The sequence below is a fragment of the Hippocampus bargibanti genome, linkage group LG19 (genome assembly GCF_051943395.1).
Source record: "Hippocampus bargibanti isolate YZ-2025 linkage group LG19, ASM5194339v1, whole genome shotgun sequence".
NCBI lineage: Eukaryota > Metazoa > Chordata > Actinopteri > Syngnathiformes > Syngnathidae > Hippocampus > Hippocampus bargibanti.
In genome coordinates this window covers 13,499,866-13,522,323 of record NC_142752.1, presented here as the reverse complement: position 1 = coordinate 13,522,323, position 22,458 = coordinate 13,499,866, and the positions used below count along the sequence as shown (strand labels likewise).

Sequence of the window (22,458 nt, the reverse complement as noted above, 5' to 3'; positions counted from 1 at the left end):
GCATGCAACCATGCTGTTGTTCATTGATGCTGACTTCTGCTCTTTGTCTAGCTTCAACTACTTTTTTTAATAGTTTCATTGTATGGCTCATAAACTATATTCCTCTGTAGTTAACTATAAATCTCCCTTTCACTTAAAAATGGGCACCAGTACACTTCGCCTTCATTCGTACAGTACATTTCACTTCGGTTTGTCAGGTATCTTCTAGCCATTTAAATCTTGTTGAACAACCTAGTCAGAACTGCCACCTCTCCGTCATTGACCGAGGGGACAAAACCTTCAGACCCCGAATAAACGACCGTCTCCATCGACCGACTCAAGCCGGCATCTTTTAGCTTCAATTATTCAGTGCAGACGCAACCGACATTTCAGATCAAAGAGCTCTGATCTATGAGAACAGCTAAGTTATTGAAGACAACAAGATGCTCGAGGTCACGTATTCCTGTCATTTGTCTTTATTTCTTTTCAGTCCAAATATATCTTTTCAACTACAGTGAGACCTCAACTTACAAACACCTCAACTTACAAACTTTTTGTCTTACAAACGTCAAATTTATGAAAATGAAACCTTATAATAAGCACTATTTTCATAATACACACCCACCACGGCTGGCGCAGTGATCTTCGGCGGAAGCACACGACCGAACAGCACCAGAGGTTAAGTTACCAACAGTCCTTATGGAAGGTGACTCTCCTTCCATAAGCCATCAACGACCATCAAAAAGGTAAATAAAACTTTATTTTACAGCACAGTTTATTTATTTAATTACAGTCGTCATGTAATGCGCCTCTCTTTCCAAACAGCAATTCCCTTTGGCCTTCGACCTCCAACGCCATTCCATCAAGCCATAAATGACCATCACAAATATAAATAAAGTGACTTTATGATACAATGCATTGTAATTGCACATTTATTATACATAGAATAAGGTATGTTGTGTGTAGTTCTAAGGCTTATTTAGTTGAAGAGTATATTTTATGGAAACCTGGGAACGGATTATTCCCATTTTAATGGTTTCTTATGGGAAATTTATTTTTGAGATACACACTTTTCGCCTTACACACTCTGTCTGGGAACCAATTAAGTTCGTAAGTTGAGGTCTCACTGTATTACTATTTTGTCAGTGTCCTCTCTTCTCATTCCTTTTGGGTTTAGCTAATGTATTTATGAAGAGACACAAATCTCTTTACACCATATTGTTGCTTGCAGTTTAGACAATTATGGTTGAGTTTTGAGTTTATTTAAGTTTGTCATACAAGACATGCTCTGACTATTTGAGGAAAAGACTACTCACTACAATGACAATGTTGTCCCAAATATTAATCAATATGTGAGTGAAGATGACTTCATGAAAAACTGCATGATTGTCATACAAAAACGGTTTCGGTATTTTTAAACTTACCACATCGAGTGGCGCATGATCAATGTCTTCCAACAATATCCACAGTCCTTTAGATACAGCCTGCGTTAGGGTTCCTGGTTGCCATACAAACTTCCCCGGTATATCAGTGCAACGATACATCCCAAGCAGCAGCTGGAAAACACAAATTAAATAAAAAGAGAAAATAATCACTCCTCTCTGAGCCGTCATTTTAACGTGGTGTAAGAGTTTGTGTGTCCCAAGGATCCGAGAAGCTAAGTTGTTGGGGCTTCATGCCCCTGGTTAGGTGTCTCATGGCAAACAGGTTCTAAGTGAAGGACCAGACAAAGCACGGCTCAAAGTACCCTTATGACGAAAAACAAAATTAGAACAGATTCCCTTGCCCGGCCGGGCGCAGGTCACCGGGGCCCCTCTCTGGAGCCAGGCCTGGAAATGGAGCGTATTGGCGAGCGCCTGCACCAATGGGGCCCGGCCAGGCTCAGCCCGAAAAGGCATGAGAGGGGCCAAAGTTGAGTCAGGTGCTATGTGAGCTGAGCGGCAGCCAAAAGCGTGGACACTGGAGGTCCGGTCCTAGGCTGCAGAAGCTAACTCTCGGGACATGGAATGTCACCTCTCTTGCAGGAAAGAGCCCGAGGTGGTGTCTGAGGTAGAAAGGACTCTTGCCTCCACATACAGCCTGGGTTCTGGTACCAGCCCTCTCGAGATGGGTTGGACTCTCTTCCACTCTGGAGTTGCCCACGGTGAGAGGACTAGAGCAGGTGTGGACATACTCATTGTCCTTGTACACTGGGTTTCACTCCGGTAGACAAGAGGGTTGCTTCCTTCTGCCTTTGGGCGGGAGGGGGGGGGGGGGTGTCCTAACTGTTGTTTGTGTGTATGTACCGATCAGCAGTTCAGTGTACCCATCCATTTTGGAGTCCTTCGTGGGTGTACTTCTGATGTGGACTCCCTTGTTCTGCTGGGTGATTTCAATGCTCATATGGGCAATAACAGTGAGATATGGAGAGGCGTGAATGCCCCCCCCCCCCCCCCCCCCCCAAACTGAACGGAGTGGTGTTTTGTTGTTGGACTTCTGTGCTCGACACCTGGTTCAAACATAAGGGTGTCCTTATGTGTCTTTCTCCCTCTCTCCCCCCTTGTAGATCTGTAGAAAGTATACGACAGGGTGTCCAGAGAAGAGCTGTGTTATTGCACGAGGAAGTCGGGAGTGACAGAAAAGTATGTCAGAGCGGTGCAAGACATGTATCATGACTGTAGGACAGTTGTGAGGTGTGCTGTCGGTGTGACTGAGGAATTCAAGGTGGAGGTGGGACTCCACCAGGGGTCAGCTCTGAGCCCCTTCTTGTTTGCTATGGTGATGGACAGGCTGACAGACGATGTCAGACAAGAATCTCCTTGGACCATGATGTTTGCAGATGACATTGTGATCTGTAGCGAGAACGGGGAACAGGTGGCGGAGAAACTAGAGATGTGGAGCTATGCCCTGGAAAGGAGAGGAATGAAGATCAGTCGCAGCAAGACGGAATACATGTGTGTGAATGAGAGGGATCCAAGTGCAAAAGTGATGCTATAGGGAGAAGAAATAAAGAAGGTAGAGGATTTTAAGTACTTGGGGTCAACTGTCCAGAGCAATGGAGAGTGTGGAAAGAGGTGAAGCATGTCCAGGCAGGCTGGAGCGGCTGGAGAAAAACGTCAGGTGTGATGTGTGATAGGAGGGTTTCAGCGAGGATGAAAGGAAAAGTGTATAAAACCATGGTCAGACCAGCCATGATGTTTTGACTGGAGACAGTGCCACTGAAGAAAAGACAGGAAGCAGATCTGGAGGCAGCAGAGATGAAGATGTTGAGGGTTTTCTTTGGGAGTGACCAGGTTGGATAGGATCAGGAATGAGTACATTAGAGGGAGAACTCATATTAGAGACTTTGGAGAGGAAGTCAGAGAGGCCAGACTGAGATGGTTTGGACATGTCCAGAGGAGAGAGAGTGACTATATCGGGAGAAGGATGCTGAGCCTTGAACTGCCAGGCTGGAGACAGAGGAAGACCGAAGAGGAGGTTTAAGGATGTGATCAAAGAGGACATGAAGGTAGCTGGTGTGAGAGAAGAGGATGCACAAAACCAGAAGAGACGGAGGACATTGATTCGCTGTGGCGACTATTTGTGCCATGATCTTTGACCTAGGTTGAAAGCAACGTACAGTAAAGTCTCGTTATATCGATATTCTCGGGAGTCCGAAAAAATATCGATATAACCGGGACTATCGATATATCCGACCCTGCGCGCATGTAATTTTCTCCTTGCGTTCATAGAAATAGTATCGTAATAAGCGGTACTATCGATATAAACGATATCGATATGAGACTTTACTGTATTTGCAAAAATTTGTAGGAATATCTGTGAACTGATAATATTTTGGTAACAAACTTTCAAAATGTATCTATACAGAGTTAAAGTAATTTTACAGGGATTGGCCATTCATATATATGGGTTTCAGACTTGCCACCAGTCAAAGGTCCATCAAAAATGTATGTAAAAATGTTGAATACCTTTTCCTCATTATCAATGATATTCTTACTTCTGATAAAATGTCTTACCTTACTGTCAGTTTGATCCCCAAGTTGGAACTTTAGAATCTTTGAAGATTGTGTGTGACCAGTAACCACAGCCAAAAATTCCACCAGTGCAGTTTTACCACAGCCAATAGGCCCCTCAAGGAGCACCGGCTTCTGTGAAGCAACAGCCAGTGCCAGTCTTTTCAGATTCTGACAGGTTGAGTCCACCAGTACCATGTCCTTATCATTTACCTGCAAAAGGCATTCAACCACAAAAAGAAAATATTACCATATGTGACCAGGAATAGTTACGATTGCATTAATATCTGTTTTATGATATGTGTTAAATTCCTTTGAGGCTTTTAAAGGATGCGGCTCGCCAATCAAAGCCATCTGGCTCCCCCTGTGACTCTCTTCCATTCTCATTGCGTGAAGTAAGTTCTCCCGAGTCTTAGCCATTATCAACAGCAGCCTCTCTTCGAGCACTTTCCTCCAACAGTTTAAAGGGCAACCGACGTCACTTTTTGCAAAAAATTGAGCTGCGAATTGGGCATTTTCAGAAAGTCCCGCCCCCAGTTCGTGACATCACGCCAAGACGTCTTGCATTGCTGGAGAATCAAAACAATGGCTTCAGATTCGGATAATATGCATAACACATCCAGTTATGAATATGATTCAAATAGTTCTGAAGAGGAGAGCATACATTTTCGCCATCGATTAAAGAAGTCCTTCCGTGTCATTTTAAGGCATCTGGACTGCAATGTAACGTCCCAAAAGAGAGGCAGAAAAATGGCGAACAGCTCCTGTGAGGAATGAATCAGCCCGTTTCCTCAGGCTGATACATTCCTTGCTTGGACTCCCTCTGCTGGCGGCTTTTGGGTGTAACACAAGGGTTTCAAAAAAAAACAGTCCAGCAAAATACATTGACGTGATGGAAAGACGCTTCAATGCCTCTTTTTTACGGTCAGGAGGCGGTCCTTTTCTGACGTCACGTGAGGACTCGTCACCAACTCAAAAACAAGATTTCCTGAATGTTCAGCGCGAGTCTTAAAACGTAAAATATGCGGTGGAATCTTATTAAAATACGCCCAGTAGAAGTCATTTGAAGGAATTTTACAAATTATGGACACAACTTGTCCGGAGACGTCGGTTGTCCTTTAAAAGACAACCGACACCATTTTTTAGTTTCCAAACTGACATCAGAAAAACGTTTTATAGCATCCAAAATACCCAAAACACACAGGCTGATATTTTTAGTCAAATGCTAAACACCAATAAAAATTAGTTAAGTGTCCCAAAACTACTTCAAAATGACCCTGGAAATTGCGAGTTTCAGAAGGGCCCGCCCCGTTGTTCGTGACGTCACGCCAGGACGTCTTTGCCTTGCTCTGGAACAGGGGTCGGGAACCTTTTTGACTAAGAGAGCCATAAAAGTAAAATATTTAGAAATGTTTTTCAGTGCGAGCCACACAAACGCGCGAGCGGGCGCACACAATCGCGGGCCGTGTGGGAATATTGTTGAAGGAATTTAAAGGGGGTTAACTGATTCATAATTGGCAATGTGGTGAAAGATTTGGGATATTCTTCTTCTATTCTTGGGATATTGTATTGTGTAATTAGGAAAAAATTCCACATATAAGAGTTTTTTTTCCTCCCAAAAACAATACATTTAAAATATAAGCCAAAGGATGTTTGATAGTCTACAAAGCTCCGGCCGGGAGCTCCTACAGCTGAATTGTTGGACATTTGCAGTGAGTTCGAAGGATTTCAGTGAGTTTGATCTCAGCCACTCAAGGGGCCCTCTCATTAGGAGAGGCTACACCCCTCACCCACCAATAGGGAAAAGGGGATTTAAATGGAGAACCCCTAAATGCTTTGGAAGTTCATGTTTGGAGTGATATATATATGTTTTTGTGTTTTACCGTTATTATTGTTTGTAATTATATAGTGATCAGTGACACATGGGTAACAAAAGAAAAAACTAAGAATTACAATACAACAGAAATATTAAAGTGGTGTCATTAAATGTGAACGGCATCAACAACCCAGTAAAAAGGGGGAAAGTGTTGACAAAACTAAGAAAGGAAGAGATACAAGTCATTTTCCTACAAGAAACACACCTGACATTACAAGAACACGAGAAATATAAAAGATATGGATACACTAATACATTATATATCTCATTTAAAGAAAGCCACGGGAGAGGGGTGGCTATATTAATAAACACAGTGAAATTTGAAATTGACAAAGAATTAAAGATAAAGGAGGCAGATATATTGTGGTCAAAGGGAAGGAGAGAAGGTGACATTAATCAATGTATATTGATTACCACCAGATAGTGACAAAAGCTTTTTTGGGACTCTTTTCAATGTTGTAGCTGTGGAAATGGATGGGATCGTGATATGTGGAGGAGACTTCAACGTGGTGCTCAACCATGACCTAGATACAACAAGCACAAAGAAATCTAGATTACACATAACCAAATACATTAACACACAAATAAAACAACTCGGGATAATAGATGTATGGAGGGACTCACACACACATTACATAGAGATTACACACATTACTCTCATCCACACGCAATCTATGCTAGAATAGACTATTTTTCTCATGAAGATCGAAGACAAACACAAAGTGGAAGAATGTAGTGGAGGAATGTAGGATTGGTGCCACAGATTTATCAGACCACAGTGCCATTTATATGACAGTGAAATTGAACAGTAGAAGGAAAAACACAACTTGGAGATTGAACACAGGGTTGAATGACAAGGAACTAGTACAGGAACTAAAGGGGGATACAATCAAATATAAGGAAAAATATGATAATGGAGAGGTGAATCCAAATGTTGTGTGGGATGCGCTGAAAGCAGTTAAGAGGGAAATGTATAGCACATGCAATACATCGTAAAAAGAGGAGAAAATTATATAAAACCTTAAGACAATTGAAAGAACTAGAATACCAACACAAAACAACAATACAGACATATTAACAAAGATTACAGAAACCAAAAGGCAAATAAATCGAATATTATTAACAGAAGTGGAAAAAAGAGCATGTTTTGTAAAACAGATTTACTATGAAGGAGGACCCAAAGCAAATAAATTACTGTCAAGAAGGTTGAGGACACAACAAGCGCTAAACACAATACACAAGATTCGGTGCCCCAAAACTAATACAATATTAAAAGAACGAAAGGAAATGTCGGAAGTATTTGAGCAATAATATAAAACTTTATATACACAACCGAAGGCAGCAGATGAGGAGAGAATTGCAAAATTTTTGGACGGTCTGAAATTACCATCGATAAGGGAAGAAGATGAATTCCTGAACTCTGAGATAACGGAAAGAGAATTGGAGGTGGCGATCAATGGAACAAAAAATAGTAAAGCTGCGAGTAGTGATGGCTTCCCCTCAGAGTTCTACAAGATATTTAGACAAGAACTAGACCCACTTTTATCTTCACTCAGATATACCATGAAGGAGGGCAAAATCCCCCCCATCATGGAAAGAGGCAATCATCACTATAATACCAAAAGAGGGTAAAAATAAAGAGTTATGCAGTAGCTTCAGACCAATATCCATCCTTAATGTCGACTATAAAATATATACTTCGATTATGTCAAAAAGATATGAGTCAGTCATGCCCGATATTAATAGAGAACAGGCGGGTTTTATTAAAAATGGACAGGTCCAGGATAATATAAGAAAAACTATACACATAGTGGAGGCGATCCATAAGGTGGGAACAAGTGCAATGTTGGTGAGCATGGATGCAGAAAAGGCATTTGATAGTGTCCGCTGGGCCAATCTATACAAAGTCATGGGAAAATTCGGCTTTAACAAAGATTCAATTAGAACACTATATAATGGGCCAACTGCAAGAGTGAAAGTGAATGGCAGGTTGACAGACCGAATAATACTAGAAAGATCGACAAGACAAGGATGTTGCCTCTCACCAACATTATTCAATATCTTCATTGAACCCCTAGCCCAAGCAATCAGACAGAAGCACAATATCAAGGGCATGGAGATGAGAGACTCTGAACATAAACTCAGCCTGTTTGCTGATGATCTGATAACATATTTGACACAACCGGAAGATAGCCTCCCGATTCTGATGCAACAACTAGAGGAATATGAACATTACTCAGGATATAGACTGAATGTGACAAAAAAACAAGTCTTAGCACTAAATTACACTCCATCAAAGTCAATTAAGGGAAAATACAAATTAAGGTGGGATGCTGACAGGGTAAAGTATCTCGGCGTGTACATCGCAAAGCACATAGACAAACTGTTTGAACCAAACTATACAAAGATTAACCAAGCCATCAAAGCAGACATGGGGAGATGGTCAACACCCATCCTAGATTTAAGATACAGGATTGAAATAGTGAAAATGAATATTCTTCCAAGGTAACTATACCTCTACCAGTCGCTACCAAAACCCATACCACAAAAACAATTTTGTGGAATGGGACAAACTGATCACAAGATTTATCTGGGGAGGTAAGCGACCAAGGATTAGACCAGTGTTTTTCAATCACTGTGCCGCGGCACACCACTGTGCCACGAGATATTGTGTAAGGTGTGCCGCGGGAAATTGTCCGATTTGTGTGCCTGTGCAGTCTAGCGCCTGCCAGAGTAATCATGTAGTACTCTTCCATACCAGCAGGTGGCAACAGAGGGTAGTTGTGCGTCACTAATTCGCTTTGAGACAAGCGAATTAGTGACGCTTGGATAGCGCGGCAAGTGCAGATTGTGGCTAGCGGGACGACGGTGAAAGTGATGGAGAGGTTTTTGAAGAGGAAAAATGCTGACTCGGAAGTGGACCCTGGACAAAACCCGGACCCAAATGAAGGCCATAGTATGGATGGAGGTAAAAAAAAAAAAGCAAAGACAGTGACGTTGAGCAAAGTTTCTGGTGCGAGGCAATATACAACGAAAGCTATGTTTGGACACTCTGACGAAGGCGGAAGTAGTCGCCGAAACATGTCAGGTATTTGAACACCGACAATACACTGTCTGTAAGTAAGGAATCTGCTTAACATTAGTTATCAAGTAGACAGGATGAATTTAGTACAACGAAAGCTATGTTTCATTTGGATTTACTTTTACCGGAGATGCAGCGGCAGCGACTCCATTGTGCTTGGTCTGTGGAGAAAAGCTCTCCAACAGCGTTGGAGAGCTTTCCAAACAAAACACCCCTCAGTCCAAAATAAAAATGTGGAATAGTTTGTTCACCTGTGTGAACAATTGGGGAAACAGGCAATTTTCCTGGCAGATATTTTTCATCATCTCAATGAACTGAACACACGAATGCAAGGTCGAAATGAAAATCTGCTTACAAGTTCAGATAAAATAAATGGTTTTCGTTCAAAGGTGCACCTCTGGCAGCAACATGTGGAAAGGGGCAATCTTGAAATGTTCCCACTCACCAATAAATGGCAAGATGTCAATACTACTGCACCGTGTGAGTTAATAGTGAAACATCTGAAAACTATTGAGGAGAAGATGACATTTTATTTCTCTTCAGCCTCCACGGAGCACCTTGGCTGGGTTACGCACCCATTCAGCTCAGCATCAGCTGTTGGAATAAACATGTCTTTACAGGAGCAGGAGGAACTAACTGAACTGAGACAAGATCGTGGCCTCAAGCTAACCTTTGCTCATCTACCTTTGGACAGTTTTTGGTTGGCAGCTGCCAAGGAGTTCTCCATGCTGGCTAACAAACCTATTTTGACATTGCTCCCATTTTCCACAACATATCTGTGTGAGGTGAGCTTTTCAAGCCTGACTGCAGTAAAAACAAAAGACAGAGAAAGACTAAGAGCTGTGGAGGAAGAGCTTCGTGTGTGTGTCTTTCATCCAGGATATCAGCTCTCTGTTCGTCCAAACAGAAAGATTATAACATATTTTTTTCTTTGTGTTTAGTTAAATCATAATATAACATCATTCTTCAACGTTTTTAAAAAAAGCTTCTATTACCTACCTTCTATTATTATATTTTTTATTTAATTGTTATTAACAATATTATGACCTGTCATATTGTGTTGCACATTATGTGTTTTGTGTATGCTGTGGCTGGTATATTGTTAATTATTAATAATATAATACAAAAATGTGAAAGGGCTCAACTCTATACAAAAATTACTTTGTGATAGTACTCGCCGTTAACATGAATGGTTTTCCGTTCCTCGTAGGCGAAGTTACTGCTAGCTAGCCTGAACACTGCTCATAAGCTTCCACACTTGCTATCTGCAATATACTTCTCGCAGAAGTATATTGATGCTAATGTTAACATGGGGCTTGTTAAAATGTCACTGACATTCGACTGTTTCATCGATGGTATTGTTTCATTGCAAATTAGAATCAGAACATTTTCTCTCCTCAAAGGTGAATGCTCCGGTGCATTCAAGCTAAAGTGCGCTAGTTGGGCTCATTTAAAGGGGCGTTTACCTGTTTCAATTTAACGGCCAGTATCATCCAATCAAAATTGCGCTTTCCGCCAACTGGAGCACCAACAGGAAGTGAACGTCAAAAAAACGAGTATATGTATTTAGTTTTATCGGCGAGCCATACGCAATCATCAAAAGAGCCATATATGGCCCGCGAGCCATATGCAATCATCAAAAGAGCCATATATGGCTCGTGAGACATAGGTTCCCGACCCCTGCTCTAGAATCAGAATAATCGCTTCAGATTCGGAGAAGATGCTTTCTTGTTACTTAGTTATGAATATGATGCAAATAGCTCTGAAGAGGAAAGCATAAATGTTTGCAATCGATTAAAGAAGTCCTTCCGTGTCATTTTGAGGCATCTGGACTGCAATGTAGTGTCCCAGAAAATGAACAAGATGGTGCCCAAGCTACGTTGGAAATGGTCTGATTTGTCTGCTGGGAATTTGTGTCAACTAGTATCAAATAGTAGTCTAACACACAACGAGTCACCATCGCATTATTATGTGTTTCTCTTCTAATTTCGCCATCAACAAAGTTTTCAAACCAAAAAAAGTACCCAAAATGCATTGTGTGTCGCTTTCTCAGTCAGGGGCGTTCCACACGTGATGACATGTCAGGCATCGTCATCAACTCGAAAACAAGACTTCCTGAATATTCAGCGCAAGTCTTAAAACGTAAAATATAGCTATATGCGGTGGAATCTTTGTAAAATACGCTCCGTAGAAGTCATTTGAAGTGATTTTACAAATTATGGAAACAACTTGTTCTGAGGCATCGGTTGTCCTTTAAACATGCTGTTGTCCAACCCTTGATCAAGAAATATGGCCTTGATCAAGATGTAGTTTCAAATTTTAGGCCCATTTCCAAAGTGCCTTTCATTTGCTCGAAATTGCTCGAAAAAGTGGTGCACATGGAGTTGACATCTTTGTGGATGAACATAACTTTGACTTTTGACTTTGATAACATCCTGGAGGTCTTCCAGTCAGGTTTCAAGACGATGCATAACACAGAGTCAGCCCTGCTACAGATTTCGAATGATCTCCTACCGGCTAATGACAATGGAGAATACATGTGTCTGGTTTTATTAAATTTGACTGCAGCATTTGATACAGTGGATCACAGTATTCTACTGTCTCGTTTGCAGCACTTCACGGGCATTATCGGTGTATATATGTGTGTGTGTGTGCGCACGTGTGTGTTTTTAAATAGGAGTTTGTTAGAACTGTCTTAGAAGCAAAAACAGTATCGCTAGAATAATGAATCTAAAGCCAGAAATTGAAGGTGTTATGTTCAATGTTAGGAATGCCTTACAAATAATGGGCATCGGATAGAATGATGAGTCTGAAGCTCGAAAGTGAAGGTGTGATCTTGTTAGTGGGTATGCTCCACATATAGGATGTGAATTGGAGGACAAGGAGACATTTTGGTTGGAGTTTGATGTCATACAGAAGATCCCTACAAGTGAGAGAGATGTAATGGGTGATGGGCAGGTTTGGACTCCAGATAATGCGCAGATGGTGGCGCACTTTGCTAAGACGATAGAAATGGCTATTGTGAATACTTTGTTTCAGAAGAGGCAAGAACATGGGGTGACCTATAAGATTGGAGGCAGGAGTACACAGACACACGGAGACTACATTTAGTTTTGACGGTGCCATCTGAAGGAAATCAGTTACTGCAAAGTAGTTCATGGGAAAACTACAGCGAATGTGATCAGAGAGGCAGGTCGGAAAGTACTTGGTGTATCACCTGGAAGAAAAGTAGATTAGGAGAATGAGGAGGTGTGTTCAGAGAAATACGTCAGCAAAGAAGAAGTGGGACGCTGAGAGGACGGAAGAGAGTCGACAAGAATACAGGGAGAAGCAGCGCATGGTGAGAGTAAATGTGGCAAAGGCCAAACAAAAGGCCCACAATGATTTATGCTGGGCTGGACAGCAAAGAAGAAGGGACTGATCGATACAGGTTGGCGAGACAGAGATGGTAGGGAATGGTTCCAGTACACTGTAAACCCGAACTCAAAGTCATTAAGGTCAGTGAACTCAAAAGCCGATTGTTTGTTTCAAAAACTCAAACGTTTTGAGTTTTCTGAATGAGTCATGCGTTTTAATTTACAGTAGATCAATACTTTTAAGTTCATGGCAATCGTCTACTCAGACATTTTGAGTTCACGGCAGGAAGCTGCGTGATGACGTCACTGCATGCTCTCATTGGACGCCATTTGAATTCTCAACGGCTGAATCGAGTAGAGAGCGACGGATTATTTATCTTAAATTAGGGTGGAAAGACAAACAATAGTATTTAATACATATATATATATTACAGGGACCCAGTGTGTCAATGCGGTAGTCGCTCCACAGGAAAGGAATATTTTGGAAAGTCCGTTTGGGGCTCTTGCCGCCTTTGCTGCTAGCAAAGATGCTAGTTTTTGATTGTGCTTGAGACTGAGGACATCATCCACCGCTCGAGCCAAGGACTTCTAATGTTACGAGCTCTTCTGTGGTAAGTAGGAATGTTTCTTAAACGTCTCTTGTTTGTTGAAAGACACAGCAATGTTATTAAGAGAATTTTACCGCGAAGGTTTGTTTGGGCGGTGGTGGAGTAATAGCTATCACGGGGTGTTGCAAGTTATGTTTGTGTCCGCGAAGGTCCGAGAATAATAGTCAAATGGGTGTTAAATTAAGTTTTATATGAACTTCAAAAGTTATAAGGGTCACCCGAAATCCGCCACACAGGTTGCGATGCTAGCAGGTTGCTGCTTTGAGTTAACTTTGTTTGCAAACGGCAGCACATGAAGTCATGCTCATTCACCGTGCAACAGTTGTGCTGCAGTTTTAAGAAGGCACTAAGTAAATATAATGCCAGCCAAATAAAATATAACTATGTACAATTCGTGTTGTTTTAAATGGTCATTCATGTGTAAACATAAAACTTTTTTAAATGGATTTTTGGCACATTAAGGAGACTGAGAGAGCTGCTGGAGGCCAAGTCATCAAACTGCAAACATCTGACTGGCTTGATGACATAATTTAATCTGGCAAATTAGATTATTTATTAAATTTAAAACGTAAACATGGATCAAGGTGTTTTATTAAATTAAATGATTACATTTGTTGTCTTTTTTCTATTCAACCTTTTAGCCCCAGGGTGGACATTGAGTAACACCACCATTATCTAAGGTATGTTTACATTGTTATTAATGCTACATGATTAATTACACGATGCATATTAAAAATAATACATGTAGGTACTTTTTTATATTGAACAGAATTTTACCTAAGCTTAATTCTCCACTGGGCATGTACTGTCTTGGGTTTGAGATGCTGAAGACAAGTACTGCAACGTTAAGGTGCTGTCGCTTTCCCCAAATTAAAACTTGGCTTTTATCTCCTCTTGCTTTTGATAAAGGAACAGCATGATATACACAAGACGCGGTCTGGCCCTTCGTGCTCTCCCTCCATACCTACAAGAAGATGACTCAGACTTCTTCAAGACCTGCAATGTATGTATTGCTTGACTTAACACAAATGTCTATTGATGGCCACAATATATGCTATACATGTTTATCTTTTTTTGAGCAAACCAAATCTGACTTCTTAAATATCACATTGATCATCTATTCGGCCTGGCCAATTGGTGCTGAGGCATCACTTCCTTTTGCAAGGCCAAGCTTTTAAGAAATCTGTGACACATTTGTGCCTCTTGTTGAATGTAAAAAATCGTGGAGTTAAAATAAAAAAGTAAAATATTGAGGAAGAAATTATATCTTTGTCTCATATTATTTGTCAAACAGATGCATTCACATCTATAGTATTCCATTCCTGAGATAGCAATTCAAGCCTGAGGCCAGCTTTTCAAGCAAACATGCCTGTACTCAGGTAATGTACTCGATACAATGCCCGAGCACAGGCATGTTTGTGTACATTCTTATAAAACAAAACAGACACTGGGCCCAAGAATGGTTGAGTGTGGACTTGGGTTCCTAATGTGAAAAAAATCCCAGAATCACATTTGGCTGTGATTTTTGAGTCAAGATAATGAGAACAAATCATTATGACTCCGAAAGCCTGTTAACTTGGGTCGTGTTGTGTAAAGACAAGAAAATGTACTCATCTTTATTTCAGCATGTAATTCCAGTGCATAACCCCAAATCCAGCTTCTTGATTCATCTCTGTAACCTTTTACTTTATTCTGTATGTGTATGTTTGTGTGTATTTTGCAGTGAGGAGATGATCCAGTCATTGAGAACACTCCTGTCACACTTCTCTCTGGCAGCTGACAGACAACCCCATGTATTGCGTTTAGATTATCCAAAAAAACTAATGCACATTCACCTTTGTTCAGAGAATACTGCTGTGTCTTGATGTTTACAGACCACTCAAACCACACCTGCTAAGTTTGAAAAATGCTTTGTTCCACAATATTGAAGGCATTAGTAATTAGGGATAATTTCAGAGTTTTCCTCTGCTTTGTATACCTCAACATCGATGTACTGTTTGTAACTGATTTTCTTTTAATAATTTGATGTGTAACCTTAGATTCCACCAAAATGGCTTTTTTCATTTCATGAATAATTTGTTTGTTTTTAGTAATTTTGACCTTGATATTCACCTTCTAGCGAGTACATTGAAATGTATTCTCTTGTATTTAATCAAGTATATGCTTATCAGATATTTTTTTAACAGCAGAGTATAATTTGTTGTTTGTTCTGTTTTGTTGTGTTTATTTCACATCTTTATCACAATGTTGTGTTATTTGTTGTTTTGGTATGTGGACATGCTGTGCATTTTGGTACTGTTATAATTAATGTTTTATCAAATGTTGTTTTAAACCTTAATTAAAAAATGTGAACTAAAAAAGACACGCGAGGTGTGTTTTTGTTTTTAGACATAGAAGGCAAATGTAAGTACAGTATACATGAATATATGTTTTCATGTAACATAACTTTAAGTTGGTTAAGCTTAAATATGAAACTTAATTTTAACTTAAGATAACAAGAAAACATGAGTAAAGTAAGTACATCTTTTAAGTTCATTCAAACTCATAACATTTATGTCCAATCAAACTAATGACATTTAAGTTCAGTCAAACTCATAAAATTTATTTCCACTACTCAAAAATGTTGAGTAAACTGTACTCAAAGATTTTGAGTAAACTGTACTCAAAAATTTTGACGTAATCAGTTGCCACAAAAATTTTGAGTACACTCAACTTGTTGGGGTTTACAGTGTATGTGGGAGAGCTTTTCTGCCACCCACACGTGGTTAACTGTTGCTTTTTCTTGTTATTTATGTCACAGACAAGTGTTGTACCGGACCGCAGCAATATGTCAGCCGAGCCTCCCTATTTTATGCGGCTAGGCATAGGAATGTCTTCATTGTGAGATAAAAAAATACAGTAAAGTCTCGTTATATCGATATCGGTTATATCGATAGTACCGTTTATTACGATACTATTTTCATTTCCCTTGCACATTTCTAGTCTTTTTATGTATAATTAGTACCGTTTAGTACGATACCCGGTTATTACGATAATCCGGTTATTACGGTGCTCCTTTTCATCCCCCGCCGGCCATTTTTGTTGTTTATATCGATATATCCGTCGCGCCATTGGTCAACTTGGTCACGTGTCTTGTTACGTGAGCCGCCATCGGTCGACTTGGTCACATGAGCCGCCATCGGTCGCGCTATTGGTCGACTTGGCCGTGTGACTTTGTCACTTGACACGCCATCGGTCGCGCATTTGGTCAACTTGGTCACGTGTCTTGGTTACGTGTCACGCCATCAGTCGCGCCATTGGTCGACTTGGTCAGGTGACTTGGTTACGTGCCCAGCACCCGTGTAGCAGAGCCATTTTCATTTTCAGACGCTAGCTCGTGTGTAGCAGACGAGATTGAAGTGTTTGTGTTAAAAGGTAAAAATGGGAAGCAGAAGAAGATTGATGACTTTTTTAAATTGTATACATAATACAGTAAGATGTAAGCGTTGCAGTTTCCCTGTTGTGTTATGTACATGCCCACTGTACTGTATATGAATGCAATCGTTTTTTGCAACAATGTTTCTTGTTTTGTCTGCTGAAGCGCGACGATTTTGAAAATTATTAACATTCCATACTGTGTATAAAAGGACAGCCGATGTCACTTTTTATTCAAATGCAAATAAAAATGACTTCACGCCAAGACGTCTTGCATTGCTTGTGAATCCAAACAATGGCTTCAGATTCGGATAATATGCTTTCTTGTTACACATCCAGTTATGAATATGTTTCAAATACACTGTAGTTCTGAAGATTAAAGCATACATGTTTACAATCATTAAAGAATTATATGTGCCATTTTGAGGCAACATTGGGGGAACATCTCTCACCCAAAAAAAGGGAGCTAATGGCCAGCTCAGTTTCTTATATGGCGCTTGGCTGCCCTCTTTTGGCGGCTTTTGTTTAATGCAGTTCGGCGCAGGATCGGACATATCGATAGTCCCGGTTATATCGATATTTTTTCGGACTCCCTTGAATATCGATATAACGAGACTTTACTGTATCATAAATATCTGGCAAAACAGCATCAAGTGCCGATCGCTGGTCATTTCATGTTAAATGTTCGGGAAAGCTCCTGCCGCTGTGATGATTATGCTGTATAAATGAAGATGTATTGTAAATGAAAAGATCTTACCTTTTCAGTCCGTTTTTGTCCTCTTACAGGTAACACAATGCCACAGACTGCCACAACATTCTGAGACAAGTCTTCTGATATTAACTGGCCCTGGAAACGTGTGTTTTCCTTGTGCCTGAATGATGATGTTTGATTGGCTAACACCAGGGCTTTTTCTGTCTTCATCTGCTGAGCTTCTTCAAAAACTCTGAACAAAGAAATACAGTAATGTTACCAAACATTTAATTCCAATTGTCTTTACACTACAACTTATGAAAAGGTGAGCTGAAGCATGCTTCTAAGTAAAATACAGTATAAATCATTATGTATGCATGTACAATTATATTGGGTGGTACAACAACACAGTTAAAGCATTATGCTGATATCATATATTTGAAAAACCAGAATTACACACGAAAAAAGCAAAATAAAGATACCTCATTTTCATCTGCAGAATCTCATCACTTGTCAGAAGCTTACTCAAAAAAATGTTTTTTTGATTATCAGTCATTCGAGTCACCATTGCCAAACAATGAGCAGTGTACCTGTGGAAGAGAGTAACAATACATTGGCATTTAATACTGGGTGGCACCTAAAGATAGAATAGTAGTCACTCAATGATAGGGATCTGAAATATTAGGGAAAAAGGGTCCTGGCTGGAGTCCGGCTGCAGAAAAAAAGAGATCACATTTGCATACCTGCCAACTTCTGAAACCAGAAACACATAGTCCAGGGGCTGCAGGACAAAGTTCTGGTCAGGCGGTCAGGGGGCCAAAGCCCCTCTGAAGCGAAACAATTTGTAACATTTCAACTACAGTGATACCGCGGCTTACAAACACTTTAGCTAACAAACTTTTCGCCTCACGAATATTAAATTCGCGAGAATATAATCTTGGCATACGAACTATTTTTCGGGAAACACACAGAGCACCACAATGAGTGATGTGTCGTTCGCTAACGAGCCGGTTCTTGGAGCTGGCTCTCTAAAGTGAACGAGGAGCTGGAAATGGCAGGCGACTTTTTTGTCCTCTATTCCCCGCCCCCAGTCTTTGGTTAAAGCCGCACGTGATTGGTCAAGATCCGTGGTAGAGGAGGGAGGGGAAACACGCAGCAGGACACACGCAACAGTGAGCGGGGGGGATGGGTTACAGAAACACAGAGCTGCACATGAACAGGAAATGCAGACGACAGAGCTTGAAACAAAAAAAAAAAACAAGTGAAAACAAAAAAAGTGAAAAGGTGAGAACATGGATAGAAAACACAGTGAAATTTGGACTTGTTTCAACTTTATTGATAGTTCGAAGTCAGAGTGTAGACTGCAAGGTTAAAATATCCCATCAATCAGGCTCCACAAATAACCCGCACAAGCCATCTGCACACTTGGTGCAAAAAGCTATCTACCCAGCTAAACAGAACACAATTGATGAGGAAAAAGGTTAAATTATCGCAGAGAAAGCACCTCCAAGGGATCGTTTCTCAAAGTGGTGAAATAAGAGCTCTGTTCCTTATCATGCTGCTGAAAACGGCCACTCCATTCCATCAAGCCATCAACGACCATCACAAAGGTAAATAAAACGACTTTACTATACAGTACAGTTTATTTCTTTTATTATAATACCATATCATATTTATTATACATAAAATAAGGTATATTTTGTGTAATTTTAATGCTTAGAAAATTACAAAGTAGAAAGTTGTTTCATGGGGACCAGGGAAATGATTTTTCTCATTTTAATGGTTTCCTATGGGAAATTAATTTTTGGGATGCACACTTTTCGCCTGACACACTGTCTGGGAATCAATTAAGTTCATAAGGCGAGGTATCACTGTAATGGTTATGTTGAAGGAATGGTTTTGATCGCATTTTATGCAGTATTTAATGAACCTGACTCCTTATTAAAGCACATTTGCTCATTAAATAAAATACCTCACTGTGTTTAGAATAAAGTATGTCGCTGCTTCCTCCATGCCTGAAACAAAAATTTTTGCAGACACACACTGCAGTTCGCGTAATTTTCACCTTTTCCTGACTGAAGTATAACCCAATGGAAATGCTTGGATAGTATTCCTCACAAAACGACTGTAGCTTTCTTTTAGATTTCACATTTTTTGTTGCTTTTTCTCCGTCAGATTCCATTACATGACTGATAAAAACGATGCTAAATCTTGACTCTCGATTCCAGGAATGATACGTGACTCACGGATGCGCAATTCATCTCAAGGAAACAAACAGCTGGCACTGTGGACTGGCACTCAAACGATAAAAAATGGTGAAGCAAACATGTTTTTTCCTGTGATGTCTTTCAAATGAATCAGGTGCATTGCAACAGGGAGATTTGGAAAACATGCAGGACGGTGGCCCTCGAGGACCGGAGTTTGACATCTGTGGTGTAAGCAGTCTCATCTCGCTACCATATTTACATCATACAACCAGTTCCAATATCTGTTTTAGTCGAAAGCATGATTTCAACCCTCGAGGGCCCAAACTATGGTCACCTCATTGCGATTCAATGGGTCACAACAGTATTTAAATAACTCAAATAACTTAACCCGGTCTGCGTACTTCCACCTACACAATATCAATCGTCTTCGCCTGTCTCTCCCTCCTTACACCACTGCTATCCTCGTTCATGGTCTTGTCATCTCCCGGATTGACTATTGCAATTCACTTCTCTTTGGTGTCCTTCAGAAAATTATCCACAAACTTTAAGTCGTCCAGAATTCTTCAGCCCGGATCATCACCAGAACCTCATCCTTTCACCACATCACCCCCGTCCTCCAAGAGCTCCCGGTCAAATATAGAATCAACTTAAAAATTCTTCTTTATACATTTAAAGCTATCCATAACCTTGCCCCCCCCATACCTATCTGACCTTCTTCAAATTTCTATACCCTCTCGTTCCCTCAGATTCTCTTCCTCCATCCGCCTCTGTGTGCCCCCCCCCCTGCCCGTCTCAGCACGATGGGAGACAGAGCCTTCAGCTGCTCTGCCCCCAAACTTTGGAACTCATTTCATCCCAACATTCGTAACATCGATTCTCTTCCGACCTTCAAGTTCCAACTCAAAACCCACCTATTTAAAATTGCATTTTCTGTGTAGTTCTCTATCGCTTCTATTTCAAATTGTATTTTATTTATTGAATTCTATTTGTGATTGTATTTTATTTATTATAGTACCTATGCTTGTCTGTGACTAAAGTGCCTTTGAGAGCTTTGAAAGGCGCTTAAAATGTAATGTATTATTATTTGCACATGCTTTTAGCTGCGAGTGGTAAAAAGAGGGTGACGGTACTTACCCTCGAACCAAGACATCACTGATGAGCAACTGGGAAACACATGGACTCCAGTCCCAGAACTTTTCAAACATGCCACAATTACTCTTGAGGAGACGAAGTGTTGCAGCCATGAGATCACGCAATTTCATTCGCCTTGGACCATATTGAACAGTTGACGCCTCTTCACTGGTGAAGAAGAGTCTTTGAAAAACAGGCGGGGCATCACTGAAGTACCTTGCAGCAAACCTGATAGATATGAGGAGAAAACAGTTTTCAATGTTTTTTATTTCTGTTTAGTCTTTTATATTTAATCCAGTTATGGCAAATGAGAATATATTCTCATTCTCAAAATACACTTGAAAAGGAAAATACAAGATGAAGTGACGGTTTGCATCAAGAGCATGCCTATTAGGTAAAACACGTGGTATATACACAAAACATCCAGTACATTTAACATGGACAAGTAACGTAGAACAAACTGAGGAATATATATAACTGGGAGCTTCACAACACAGCAAACGTCTAATACAAGAAAAAAAGGACGAATTTGAGAGTGCTAAACAAGGAAATTGGCATGAGCTGGTATGTTTAGCTACTTGGAACCGGAGGACCCAGAGAAAAACTACACAAGCACAAGGAGAAAAAACAAGCCCCACACAGGAAGGCCGGAGCCACGATTGAAGCCACTATCTTTACGCTGTGAGGTGGACACGCTAACAATTGGATTCCCCACTGTATATACAAATGTAGTTAAATCCAGGATTTTCGTCATAAATGTTGTTTTTGGTACTACAATGCTAAGTTTTGATTGATAACACTTGCAAAGACATTTCATACATGTTTTGAGTGTAATCAGCAGTGGTGCAACTAAAACATAATACTCTGAGCCATTATATCTGAGTGACACCAGGGTTTAAAAATATATATTGCTCAATATTACCTTGATGAAAAGTTGCAAAAAACACGGCAGTGTTAAATATCTTTGACAATGTCACCTAAAACTGACAATTACAATTTGTAAAAAGAAAATACTTTATAACATGTTATCCTGCACGTGTCACAATGTTAGTGCTATTATATTCATTGGCGTTTTATATTTGAACTATTTCAATCGCTTCGAAGTCGTAAAAATATAAGTTGTTAATTATGCACAACTGTGAATGAGAAAGGGAATGTATCACGATAAAATGCGTTTCATTGTTCAGTTTGGTGTAACTGTGCCATTGCTAAATGAAATGTGTAGACTTACGCCTGAGCATCGGGGCTAATCCAAAGAAGTTTGCTGAGTGCCACACACAGGCGCTCGTGGAGGTCGTGGTTGATCCTGCCATTTCTCTTGACCCTCTCTGCATTTCGCTCCAGCAAATCCAGAACAAGGGATCGCGTGTGTCTTGCAATTAACAACGTATACTCCTTCTCCAACAGCAGCTGAGCCAGGGATTCCAGAATATAGTGTTTGTCCTGGTGACTCCATATCTGAAGAAAGAGAATGTTTAAAGAGTGACTTTGTCACGCACGATTGTATTTCCTCAAACAATAACAGCCACACGGTGAAGGGGACAAAATAGACTCAAACACAAGAACAAAAGGGCATCGATATAGTTTCTTTTTTTTAAAGAATGCCATGAACGGATAACGAAAAAAGCAGCAAAACAAACACATCTACCACGCGATCAACATTAAAACAAACCTGCTTGGAAAGAAATTGGCTGAGTGGGCTGTGAGTTTCATCGATAAGGTTACATATCGTTGCCAGTGATGTTGGGTTCAGTTCTAAATTTTCCATCGTATCATTGGTTGTCTTAAGAAATGTTTAAGAAAACTAAAAACGTTCATGCACTCAAATGTCCAAAACTTGCATGAAAGAGGTAGCCCGTGAAAAAAAGTCACGTATCGCTTTTACAAAGTCGACGGTGCGTCGCAATATGCTGTCCACGTGTGGAACAAAACTAGTACTTCCGGGTCGAGTTTAACGTCATCCCGCAAACACGCGCACACACAGTGACGAATGAACAAGGAGCGAGGGGCGGGACACAGAAAGAGAGAGACAGAGAGACAGGGAAGAGAGAGACAGAGAGACAGGGAGAGAGAGAGAGAGAGAGAGAGAGAGAGAGAGAGAGAGAGAGAGAGAGAGAGAGAG

General features: G+C 40.5%; 1 protein-coding gene across 1 annotated transcript in view; it reads right to left on the bottom strand.

Moving 5' to 3' along the window:
- The window catches only part of mdn1 (midasin AAA ATPase 1), a 252,083-nt gene extending 229,859 nt beyond the window's left edge, over positions 1-22,224 (bottom strand). Inside the window, exons 1-7 of the mRNA XM_089022040.1 lie at positions 22,009-22,224; positions 21,568-21,794; positions 20,340-20,564; positions 17,481-17,588; positions 17,065-17,251; positions 3,975-4,184; positions 1,404-1,535 (exon numbers count right to left, since the gene is read on the bottom strand). Of these exons, the coding sequence (XP_088878166.1) occupies positions 1,404-1,535; positions 3,975-4,184; positions 17,065-17,251; positions 17,481-17,588; positions 20,340-20,564; positions 21,568-21,794; positions 22,009-22,104 (1,185 nt within the window). The 5' untranslated portion in view covers positions 22,105-22,224. The remainder of the gene's footprint in view (positions 1-1,403; positions 1,536-3,974; positions 4,185-17,064; positions 17,252-17,480; positions 17,589-20,339; positions 20,565-21,567; positions 21,795-22,008) is intronic.
- Positions 22,225-22,458: the final 234 nt, after the last annotated feature.